This window comes from Folsomia candida, unplaced genomic scaffold, assembly GCF_002217175.1.
Source record: "Folsomia candida strain VU population unplaced genomic scaffold, ASM221717v1 Fcan01_Sc025, whole genome shotgun sequence".
Classification (NCBI taxonomy): domain Eukaryota; kingdom Metazoa; phylum Arthropoda; class Collembola; order Entomobryomorpha; family Isotomidae; genus Folsomia; species Folsomia candida.
The window spans coordinates 1,549,445-1,562,169 of NW_019091217.1; the positions used below are offsets into that span (position 1 = coordinate 1,549,445).

At 47.2% G+C, this 12,725-nt stretch overlaps 1 protein-coding gene across 2 annotated transcripts in view; it reads right to left on the minus strand.

Annotated features, from left to right (window-relative positions):
• LOC110859285 (cell adhesion molecule 2) overlaps positions 1-12,725 on the minus strand; it is a 54,157-nt gene that overhangs the window by 3,216 nt on the left and 38,216 nt on the right. The window contains exons 6-10 of one of the 2 annotated variants that reach the window (XM_022108202.2): positions 9,809-9,884; positions 9,659-9,718; positions 2,258-2,394; positions 1,270-1,353; positions 1,005-1,164 (exon numbers count right to left, since the gene is read on the minus strand). In XM_022108202.2, the coding sequence (XP_021963894.1) occupies positions 1,005-1,164; positions 1,270-1,353; positions 2,258-2,394; positions 9,659-9,718; positions 9,809-9,884 (517 nt within the window). Of the gene's footprint in view, positions 1-1,004; positions 1,165-1,269; positions 1,354-2,242; positions 2,395-9,658; positions 9,719-9,808; positions 9,885-12,725 lie in introns of both variants that reach the window. The other variant, XM_035859354.1, reaches the window with a different exon arrangement.

The following is a 12,725-nucleotide window of genomic DNA, read 5'->3' on the forward strand; positions in this document are numbered from 1 at the left end:
AAGATGTTATGACTCGTGTACGTACAACTATAAACCCGCTCACTCACTACACGGCGTTACTTATCAAAAATAGTGGTTCGGATCGGAAAGAGTGACAGGAATTGATTGCTTCTTGCGCCATGTTGTAAGGCAATGCTTGTTGGCGTGCCATTTATTTTTTTCCATCCAAACCACACACTTTACGATGATAACATCTCTCTCTTTCTCTCTCTTAGCTCTGCAATAGGTCGATGTAATCGTGACATATAACGAGGCACTACTGACTGAGGCAGGCGGCAGTATGGAAGGCCTTCCACCATGCATACACAACGACCCATAAGCACACGACATATGTACACGTAATTCCTTCTTGTTAGCTTAACTCGCCTTGTCATGTAATCTTCCAAAAGGTGATGTGATCATCATCGGGATAAAACCTCATGCTTCAGCTCGCAATTAGTGGTGGTAATTCCCTCCTTGCCTCACTTTCTGACTGACTCCTCACTCACTCACTGACTACTACGTTAATACGGGCCTGAGACGATCCGCCGAGCATCAACAAGACTTTCACCCGTAATGCCCGAAACATGCATGGATACCGAGCACCCTGCCGTCTCCCTCAATCAAACCCAGGACTGAGGATATGCCTCCCATTAGAGAGCGAGAGTGAAGAGAGAGAGTAAATCACATCACATAAAGCAACATCATAATCATCAAAGGGTTTATTAGATTCGGGGAAATAAATATTGAATAAATACTGTTGGCCGGGTTATTGGTTCGCTTTCTCTCCGTCAGCCAGACCAATCTGGGTTGTTTACCTAATCCGTCTCCCTCCGGATGGAACCAATTGCTCAGGGATTATTCCACAACATGCCATTAATACACTCAAGGAAGCTCAACTAAATGCTCTTTGACCCAATTCACTTACTTCCACGCACTAATTTGCCACACTGAATTACGACTCGGAACACAAATAATAATTCTCGGGCAAGCAGCATGTAAGTCGCGTTTTCATGTAAGTATACCTCTCTTTCCAGGTGAAAAGGTTTCTCTGCTCTCGAGAACGGGGGCTTTCTGGGGTCGGTCCCCTTCCACGCTCTCCTCGTTGCTTCGCCAGTACAGGTTCGCAATCGTGGCCAAACATTTCATCTTGAGGTCACCCTTCTTGAAGTGCTTGTGCCGCACCTGGAACAACCACACCCACACCGCCCTCGTTATTTTTCTCCTCTTCCACCACCAGCGAGATTAGAGCGCCGTGGATTACTGATTATGTAGTAGGCTTATTAGTACCTTAAATTCTAATCCCAGGATGGACGTCTCGAGTCCATCGTCGTCAATGATGACAGGGAAGTGTCGAAGAAGAGCTTCCTCCGCCTGAATGCATCACCATCAACAAGACATGGACAATTAGAGGCGAGATAACAAAGCGAGAGGAGGAGGAGGAGGAGGACGAGGAGGAGGAAGAAGAAGAGAGTGAAAGTGGACGGTCGACGAATAAGAAGAAGAAGAAGAAGAGGGAACAATAAAGTTGACAGCGGGTGAAATCTCGAGCACATCTTTTACTCCCATCAGTCGGAATGAGCTCCTTCTCATCATCAGTTCAAGCAACAAACAACAACAACACGACGACGACCACCGCATCGCCGCCGTCTCTCCGCCGCTCTCCCCATTATTCCGTTATGTTATGTTTGTCTGGCTGGTTGCGGAATAATAATGCAATGTTTTCCAGAGCCAAGTCGACCAAACCACCAACCAACCAAGCAGCCCACGAAGGAATTCTCTCATCCGCATTATTATATAAATCCGTTGAGAGACTTATGAATAGGGACGAGGAGCGGGCAGAGAGAGTCGTCGACGGTGGGTTATTTGGTGAAGCTTGCCTCTCACGCATAACAATAATTGCTTCATCTCTTCTTCAACTCCTGATTTCATATCTTATAAATCTTCCCCATAAATCAGCCAATCCTTCCTTCTTCCTTCCTTCGGGGATTGCAGACGAGTGGGAGAAAGAAAGCAGGGAGGAAATGGCTCCTATTTTTGGCCAAAGACTGCCTCGTGCTGTTGTTGTGTGTGGCCTTGTTGCTTGAACCGACGCCACCCGCGAGTAAGTGAGTACATAGGAGAGTGAAATAATTAGATATTCATCATCCGCACAGCCAGTGGTGCACAAAAGGTGGCTCCGACGGGAGAAAGAGAGAGAAATATGGAGAAGGTGGAGGTGGGGAGAGAGAGAGAGAGAAAATAGAGAGAAAGGTATGTGTACGAGCATCTGAGATACCGGGTCGGCATTAATGAACCAGGCCAACTTGGCTGCAGGCCTTGATCTGGATGACGTGCAATTGATTCTGACGGTGTCTCCAATCCCATAACGCGGTCGAGTCCCTTCAATTTGTGGTCCGCCCGAGTCGGGTAAATCTGTTGGCAAACAGGGGCAATAAATAACATTAAAACTAGGATATGACATCACCACCACCTCGGCGTATACACGGATCAACAATGTCCTCGTAGGTATCGCGTCCTCCTCGCAGAACATGCAGCAGCGGAAGGAAGGAATAAACTTGCCCCCGTTTTACAACCGTCAACAAGAGTCAGCCCTACAATGCCATTTATTTATGGGAGCGGTGGATTATTGTGGTGACTGCTCTGCTGATAGCACCACTCCTCTCGCGCAATATCTGTAGCTGTAGGTGTCAAAGTGGGAATAAACGACTTATTTAAATGCGATCCCGTCTCTGCCGCACGTACCTACCTGCCCACGAAGAGATCGGGAGGGAAGGCTGCGGAAAGAGTGGAAAGGAGCCAAGTAGTCAAGTGGTGGTGCGGGTTTGGAGAATTTGTCAAGCTGGCCAATGAAGAGGAAGACGGAGAAAGTGGCTGAAGATGGAGAAATCCGTGGAGAGCAGGTGCGAAGGGATCAGTTAAATAAAATAAAGCACATTTATTGATTGGATGGCGATGAAAGGAAGGAATTGGCAGAGATCCACCGGACCTGAGATGAAAATGCTCCAGAACCAGATGAGGTCACCCAGCACAGCAGAACCACCAACAACCTCTGGGCCCATACCGAACCCATTCCAGGGCGAAAGAAGTCAGGCAGCAACATCTCCTCAGGGAGCGTAAGAGCCAAGCAACATACTCATCGACACCAGGCCCAAATTACATAAATTGTAAATACTAAACATTCCCCACGCCAGCCGCCCTACTTTGGCCGCCTCATAAACAATAACGTGTGTCTCGAGCACAAATTGCAGAAGGATTACAACACCACTTGCTCTATCCCACCACCAACAAGGATTGTACTCCAAATGGAAATGGAACGACCAGAACATCCCATATTTATCTCGTCTTGAACTCTGCCAGCAAAAATTAATTAAGGAAATAATGAATTACGACCCATTTAATTTGAACAAGACGAAGACAAAAAACTTGCTCCTGTCTCTCTCTCTCTTTCTGTCTGACTTAATTTCTCCGGCAGCATCAGGGAAACATAACACGACGAGAGTGTCGGGATGTCACTCGCTCGGGTGGCAGCATAGCAGCAGAAGCACTGACTGACTGCACTCCTGCATGTGATACATCTTTTGTCGTCCAAAAGAGTTGCTTTCTCTTCTCCAGCTCTCGAGGGCTTTCTCCTCCTCTCCACCCAATTTCTTGGAGTCACTACAAAACCAACTCCAGCCCCAGCAGACGCCCCAACCAAGCGAGACAACAAATGCAGGAGAGGAATATCCGGAATAGACAAACAATGGCGAGGAGCATATAGTTAGCGAGGTCTGGTATGGTTCCCACCAGGAAAAGCAATTGAAAAGCAGTTAGTTATTGCACACACCCCGTCTGACCACCAAATTTGTGTTTCAGATGAAGGGAAATAAAACAATAAAGGGGTCCGGAATTATTATATATTTGGGATCACGAGCGTATCTCAACTATGGTCAGCATGTGGTATGACATGGTCATTCGATCGCACACATGGCACACACTTGTTCAGCACCACTCCTGGGCATCACCGGAAAAGTTGTTAACCAACAAACAAAGGAAAGCAGGAAGGAAAAGGTAGAAAGTCTTGCACTCATGAACCGAGTGTCGTGTCACTCCCACATCAGGCTACCTACCTACGTACATACTTTATACATATGTATGTATGTACCCATTTATGTACATGCACACAAGTCCGTCCATCCCAACCACAGCACTCGATTTCACTATCAGATTATAGTAATGAGAGAGTGAGGACGGTAATTGAAAACGTGGCCCACACTGCCACTTAGTAGTCTCCTCTCCGTAACTCTCTGTACCAGAAACTGACACGAACGGCTCCACCAAACGTGTGTCCTCCTCCAGCCGTCCCTATTATCCTGGGTCTCGCCTGTGTGTATGACCAGCGTCGTGGTGTCAGGTGTGAAGGGTCCTCTTCTCGCTACTGTTGTCGTGGTCTGTTTGAACAGTGGCTGCTTGTAGCGAGTCAAGTGGAGGGCAATAATGGGAGTACAAATAAAGAGGAAGCTCGAGTGAAAGCAGAGGTGCCATGTACATACAACGTGGCGTGTTGGAGTGGACACGCCGAAAATTCTGCCGCCTCGTGTGTCCCATGCCAGGAGGAGAGTGATGCAAAGGCATTAGATTTACCAAAGGTGATAAAACGAGAGGGAAAAATTGTCATAAAACCTCGAAACGGAACTCTGAACACGTTTCCCAGCCACAATAAAAGGGCAGCCGGGATTCTGCACACATTTTGCATCATAAACTCCTCTCCTCAGTATGTACAAGTGGTGGTGGTGGTTTTGGTAGAGAGAGAGCAAATCAGGACACAAGAGTGGAGTGGAGCTGTTTAAGACACAGAAACAGAATGTCACTAAGCCGAAGGTTATTAGATGGGCACTAAACGAAATTCTTCCTTCTGCTCAAGTTTCAAAGACTGCCATTCACCCGATCTCACTCACCCCGACCCTGCCTCCCTGCCCAGAAAGATGGAGAATGCCCATATGCACCGAGCCAACTCAACCACCAGCATCATACGTAGACGATGAACATTGCACTCAGTTTGGACCATTTTCTCCCACTTTCTTTTCTCCCTTCTTTCTCCAACCATCCTCGTTCCTTTGTTCAGATCCAAGTCCGATCACTCGGATTGCACCACCACCACCACCACCGCCACCGATCCTCATTCCGCACATGGCATGGGGATGATGATTACGTGAGAAAGACTGGAACGTAATCGCCGCTCCCAAAAATAAGGTATCTCATTCGGCAAAGATACAATCCAAATTTAAAATTTGTATTCACAATTCATACTTTGGCGAGATGACTGCACTTCAAAATTTCAAATGACGGCCATCCCCACGAAACAAAGGAGCGGGGAGAATATGGGGACGAGTCCGGCTGGAGAGAGAGGAAATCTCGGAAGAAGAAGCAGTCGTCGCAGGAAAGGAGAAGAGATGGGAATTCCCAAGGCGTGAAACGTGATGATGTAATTAGAAACGGGGCGAAGAATGTATATATCCTCGTCAGTCCGACGACGACGACTGCTCTTCTTCTTTCCAGCTTCCCTACGCTCCCACTGCATTATTTAATTGGACTGTCGCCTATTTGGGAGACACGATAAGAATTTGTAACAATGGGACTGACACGTGTAATTAAGTATTCACTGGGACGAGAAGGAGGAGAAAGACGCAGAGGACACGACTTCCAAGTGCAGGCATATTGTACAAATATATGTACACACATACATACATTCACCAGATGCGTAACACGCGTCTGCATGGATGCGTTATGTTGTGTAACCACTTTTTTGGTGGTGAGACTTTTTTAGACTTCTTTGGCAGCTAGCAATTTCAATTGAATTGCAATTCTACGTGTGCGAGTGGAGCAGGATGCGAGAACGTATGTGTGACAAATCAATTAAAATAAGAGATTATCAAGAGACTGAGGAGGACAGAATTGGGTCGCGTGAAATAATTCGATTACACGAAGCGAGCTGCTTTCACTTTGACTCTTTCACCCCAAAAATGTTCTACCATTTTATAATGAGGAGCAGATTCGACTCCTCGTACATAATTTATTAGATGCAGGTCGCACATAGCTCAGGACGTAGGGAGAGGATTACACCACTGCCGCCACGTACTTGTGTGGTTCGGCGTGGCGTGGGTGGGTGGACCTGATCGGATTTATGAATTGGCCGTTGGATGGATCAAGTGGTGGTGGAGGCTGGAGAAGCCAAGCATGAAATACAGTTTGGCTTTGGCGTTGAGTTGGGAGAGCTCATAAAGAAGTAGCCACCACCAGGACGAGCCTAGCGAGGCAGGCAGAGAGACATAGGCAGCGAGGGGAATAAAAAGCTCATGATCTGTAAATCAAGCATTGGTAGACTGGACAGCATCCAGGCAGATCCATACGAATGTGGAGGAGACGAGGCTGGCGTGATGGTGGCAGTGACAAGTCCAAGTGTCGCCTGGACAAGGAGCAAAGATGTGCTGGCTTGCTTTTAGTCCGTGACGATGGTGGCGTGGTCGTAAATTCTGCCCGTCCATCGTCTTTCCCTCATCTTCCCATTCTGCTCCTTTCTCCCATTCCGCGAGAGAAAGAGAGAAATCCAATTCAATTGACCAAATGCCCAGAGCCAAGTCACTTTCCGCCCTCACTTCTTGATCTGTCCTCCACCACCACCACCATCGTTCCTGCTGCCTCAATGACCAGCCCACCACCACCAAAGTATCCAATTCTCAAGCAAAATACCCGACTTAAAATGCCCCGAGGTGGTCCTCATCCATCTCATTTTCCACGGAGGAGGATGGCAGGGAAAGGAGAGAAATGGAGTTGAATTACTTCCTCCTCCTCATCCCGTTATTACTTCCATCATCACGATGACTCGTCGACGTCGTCGAGGAAAACGGGGAAAGTTTGAGAAAAACGGACAAGTTTGGACCGAGTCGAGTCCAATGAATAGTTTGATGTGAGGTGGACATGTGGAAAAAAATGCTTTGTTCTCTCTTCCCTCTAGCTTCAATTAAGAGCTGACTCTCCACTCTGCCAATTTAACCAAGTGTGTGCACTCCTCGATTGTGTCCTCGTCCTCGTCGTCTTGATCTGTCGTCCGGCTGCTCTCTCTCTCTCCCTGCTCGTCCTTTATTATTGCGGACGGCGTGTCATCTTCTTCACTAGAATGGACACTCACTCACTCACGGCGGCAGCAGCAGCAGCAATCCACGTCAACGTCAATTTAATATTGGAAGACGCCCAAAGCTGTTTGTCCATCCACATTGTTGATGGCTTTCCTTAAGCAGAGCCAGCCACACACATGGGAGCCACACACATGGGAGAGCCAGGTTGTAAATAGGAAGTGAGATGAGATGAGAGGTAGATGCAGGACCATAAAGAAAAGCTCTTAATAGATTTATGGATTATGAACACTCTCTCCTCAATTACTTGACACGTCCCAACAGTGCCGGCGGAGAGGAGGAAAGTAGCAAAGCCAGCGACGTGGGATGCGAGGAAGAGTGAACGCAGAGGTGAAAGTGACATTCGCACAACAAGGGAGACACAGCACCACTCCTTCTTCCCCGTTGATGAGGAGGGAAAGTGACTTGAAATTTGGCAGATATTGGCTTACAAGAGAGAAACGGAGTGGATTTGGGGATTACATGTGCCCATCACTAAAATTAAGACCGTGGCAGGAGGAGAATTAGCGAGATCGGGAGAGAAAGTGCTGAAGGCCTGTTGGCTCATCCCCACCCAATTTTTCATTATGACTCCTTCCCACTCCACACAAGAGAAAGTTTTGCATCAGTTGTGAACACGTTAGTCATGGTTGAGCTCACAATAATTGGCTAAAGACAGAACTTTACTAGGACCATCACGAACCGCCACCACCACCACCCGCACCACCACCCAGGACGACGACGAGGACGACATTCAACCAAACCAAACCACGGACGGATTCCATATCACGAGCCAAGAAGACTTCTCTCTCGCCTGTATAGATTTTGGCTTAGTTTAAACATTTCTCTAGGTGTCGGCTGAAATAAGTGGGAGAAAGTTATTTGGCGGAACAAAGGCAGCAGAGCAGTCCGTGCAGCAGGAGCGAGTGTATAGTCGTAGGAGTGCCAGTGGTCGGTAGTTCATCAGGGCTCAAGGCTCAATTGTTTCTCTAATGAAATTTTGATGAATTAATGAATACTGTGGCCGTGGATGAGACTCTCTCGCCTTCCCCACTTCCATGTCCATGTACGTACCTACAGATACATCCCGGTCTATGTACACCTCGAGAGGCCAAAGTCGACCGCAACGGGGACTTTGTTCTTCTGGAGGCGGGCGACGACTCGAATTTGTATCTTCTTGTCTTCTCCTCACCTCACTCGACAAAACTCAGGACAGACTTGGCTAAACTATGCACAGTGCGGCTTCGAGGATAAATCTCGTATTGTCACCAAAGATGGTGGTGGGAAAGTAGGGGACTCGTAAAGCGTAATTTACTCCTCTTGCTACTTTCCCTCTCCTCACGCACACCAGAAACGTACACTTTGTCCAAATTGGTTTTAACATTTTATTAAAGGAGCAGCAGCAGCGGGGACATCAATGCGGACGTGCTGGAATCACCATGAGAGCTGCCACACAACAGATATGCAACAGATAACCATTGAGCCTCCGACGAATGGACCGCCACGACCATCGCCGCCTTGTCACGTTGAGGTAGGGCGAGAGTGAAGGCACAAATTCAATCTCATCAAGATTCAAGAGGTTGCGGGTGTCACTCTCGCTCTCGACTTGGTTCCATTCCTTGCATGGCGTCGCGTGGTTGTCTCTGCTCCATGCATGGCGACACATCCCGCACATTTCCAACTCTGGCATCAAATGGACCCATTCCCACTTCCTCCTTCGTCGATGGGTAGACGAGACGGATGAATGAGTCATGCATCCAAGTTACATAATAAGTGCCAATCCTACTCGAATGCTTTCCCCATCACCATGCATGCAACACTAGGCTTTTCACTGCAGCAACCATTGCTAATTTCATCACCACGCCGTTGCGTACACGGATGGTCACCAAAGCAGAAGTCGGATAAGTGTGGGTGGGCATATCATAGGGCAAAACAAATAAATAGGCATGACGGATCGGATCGAGGGAGAAGAACTTGACATTGGACCACTTGTCAAACTGCAAATTCAGTTCTGGATCCGCTTCCCTCACTGTCACGACCAACGCGGCTCCTTCTTCCATCCAACACCACCCGACGACCCTTCCTTTCATTTTATGCTTTATGATGCACTTTTTCGCTTCCTGCTGACTGATGCTCCTTGCACTTCATACATGAACGTACGTATCTCTGTACATATGCTGCCCTGTGCCACTGCTGGGCTAACATGGTGGGTATGCTGCAGAGCTATTGCTACATGCTTGTGCTGCTGGTGGTGGAAATCAATACTGCTAACGAAGCGATCTACTTGTTCTGACGACGAATCTGTTTATAAGGATGAAGGATTCGTCTCGTGCGGGTGACATTTACAAGAAAAAATGGGAACTGCCCGAGAATTGATGTGCTGATTAAGGCATTTTTTTGTCCGCCTCTGGTTCACGTACAAACTAGTCTTCTACATAGCTTTCCTTCTTGCGGGACTTGTTTACTCGGATCAGTTACACGTCGAGGAGGGCTGTCATAAAAACGGAGAAGATTAAGACACTTACCCACAACGATCATTTGCGCACTTTCCCCCACCGTCTGGAATGTGGGTGCTTCGCCAGAGACTGAAACAATTTAAACCAAAAGAAGATTTTATTTCAAAATTTCCTTCAAAATTTTAAAATTGTATTGCGACGATCTCATCAACTACTCACCTTCGCAGCGGTAGACGCCAGAACCGGTGAGGTCCACGCTCTTGAGTGTCACCGTGTTGTCGGAGGAGTTGGGGAGCTGTGGCGGTGTCAGAAAAAAGAGCAAATCAATTATTACCTACACATCCGCATTTGTTTCTGGTGCTATTATCATAATATTCCCATCTCGGTGGGGAAACTGGTCGTGGAGAGTCGTGATAGATGGGTAATCCACCCCAAGCTTCACCAAGCAACTGAGCAGTGCAGACATGATAACATAAGCGCCACCACTGCGGCGAAATCTCATCCTCCTCCTGGATAAGTGAATATGAAGATAAACATCAACTCCTTCACCCAACACATGCATCCCATCATATTTCCCAACCTAATTTTACTTTCAAATTTCAAAGTCTAGCCCAAAATAAACAAGCCAACTCTCCACGCAACCACTCACCCCGTGTGTATCACCACCTTCTTGGTAACTGAGTGAGTGAGTGAGTGAGCTGTGTGCGGTGATGATGAGTTGCTATCCTCCTGATATTCTCTGTATCTAAGTGAGTGTCACCCTGTTTTGTTATCCACAAGATAAGCAGTGGTGAGCCATATCAAAACGATGGAGCAAGATGAAGGAGATCCACTTTTTTTCCTCTCTAATCTCCGCATATTTTCACAATTTCTGCACCAATCCATTTTTCACCCGAGCTGTCTCCAACCTAATTCCGAGCCATTTATCAGAGGTCACCTCACTCACTCACTCACCCGCTCACCGAAGCAGATACACATTTTTGCCAGATTTAGTAATACGCAGAAGGAGGGAATAAAAAAGAGTTAATAATAAAAAAAGAGAGAAGAATAAGAAGACGAGATTTCCTCTCTCTCTTTTTGGCTGGAAAACTGCCGTGTCTTCTGGCGTGTGGGAGCCCCAGCAATTTTTTAAATTAATTCTAGGATGGAGAAGACTCATCCTCGATCCCTCCTCGGCTGAGAGAGAGAGAGAGTAAATTAATTCATGTGAGTGATCTGAATCCGATCTGGCGTGAAGTGAATGAGTTTCCGGGCTATGCAAAGTGCAAATTGGGAGAAAGGTGGTGGTGGATGGATGGATGTGCAATAAAAATATTCGGGTTGAAATGTGCAGGATAATGGGAAGTGAAGACCCCTCCGGGCGCGTATTTGATGGATGAGCTGAGCCCCAAACTATCTACATTTTAGTACGTACGTAGATTCCAACGCCAACACTAACACCACCACCACCCACAGATCCATTATACTCCACGTCGAAACGGAAAAATCAATTTTCGCCTCTACTTTTTATCTCACTTCATTTCTCAATCTAATATTTATCAGCTGCTGCTCCTCCTGCTCATCCGCCAACCCACCCCACACACATATTGCCAGTGTCACCAACAGCCAACCTGGGCGTGGGCGTGGACGGGTGCATGACTGACTAAAATATGTACATGAAACTGTATGCATGCTAATATTAAAAAATGCAAATTGCGGAGGGACTGAGGAGCCTGGTGGCCGAATGGCGTCGGTTAATAATTTCCTGAGGTTGCGAAAGGTGACGGAAAGGAGGCAAGGAGGAGAAAGTGAGAAAGAGAAAGCAGGAAAATAACTGGCATAATTTAAAAGATAAGAAGCTTCCCTCTCGCCCGCTCGGCCTGCCTCTGATTGATTTATATTGAAGAAAACTCTCATCTCGGGCGTGTTGTGAATGCCAAGAGAATTTTTGACGGAATGTAGTTAATCCACTCATAAAACAATCTACAACAGGAGGAGAGGAACAAGTCCATTGTGCTCAAAGGAGGCGGAGGAGGAGGAGAACCCGAACCGTGCTTTTGAGGAGAGAAGAACACGTAATTGGAGCCATGATTTACTTTCACTTAAAGTTTCGTTAACTTGGCTCGATGCGAATTTGAGAGAGTGAGCGAGTATTCATCTCGATGAAGTGAGTATGACGGTGCATATAAATTAGCAGAGAGAGAGACAGAGCGGAGTGAGATAAAGGCTGTCAGCAGAGAAAGTGAGACAACATGCAGGGACGACACCTCTCTCCTAATAAAGATGAAGCATTTCCTTCCCTCATGTAGGGCAGAAAAAGTCGTAGGAGAGACAAAGTTGATGGGAGAGCTCCAATCCGGCCAGAAAAGTAACTCAATTCGTCTCATCGGCATATACGACATGGAGAGAAGTGCCAAGAAAGTGGGCAATCTGCATGGAATATTTGTCCACGTCGAATCGTCGTCAAACTCATTCCGTATGCACAACATCCCTCCGATTCTAATGATCTCGAAATCCATCTTCCTCTCTCTCTCTCTCTTTGGTAACAGCGTCTCCTTTTAGCGTGGGCTGGCAGGCTGAAGAAGACAGAAGACCAAGGAGAAGGAGCAGTGGTGGCGTCTTCTTTTAATCGAGTTTCGGTTACGGATGGATTTTCACAGCAGAATTTTAACTTGATGCCGTATTTTGCATGAAACTTTCTTTCTCTGGCCTACCTAGCAGACGGTGGACCAGGGAGAAAGTGGAAAGGTACACACGGCGGAGGTAGCAGAGGAGGAGGAGGACAAACATGAGCTTGGATGGATGGGTGGATGGTAACGAGCTTTGTTCGATTGGGTTTAGGCTGAAGAATCGGATCTGATAAACCTTCTTCTTTCTCAAGAACTGCACAGTGGCTTCCACGCACCACCACCAAACCCACACCCACCCAACCAAACAAACTTTTGTTGTACTAACACACCAAATTCACCCACTTTCTCCCCTCTCTCCTTCTCTCTCTCCGTGGTCGCCTACGTAGTCCATCGTAAACATTCCTCTCGACAAATAAAACCAAAAAGAAGATTGTCTTGTCTGCCTCCAACAAAGGTTGTCACTCACTCAATTCATAGAGATGTCACACCCTGGGACACGCAGCAGTGTGTTCATAAAACAATGCAAA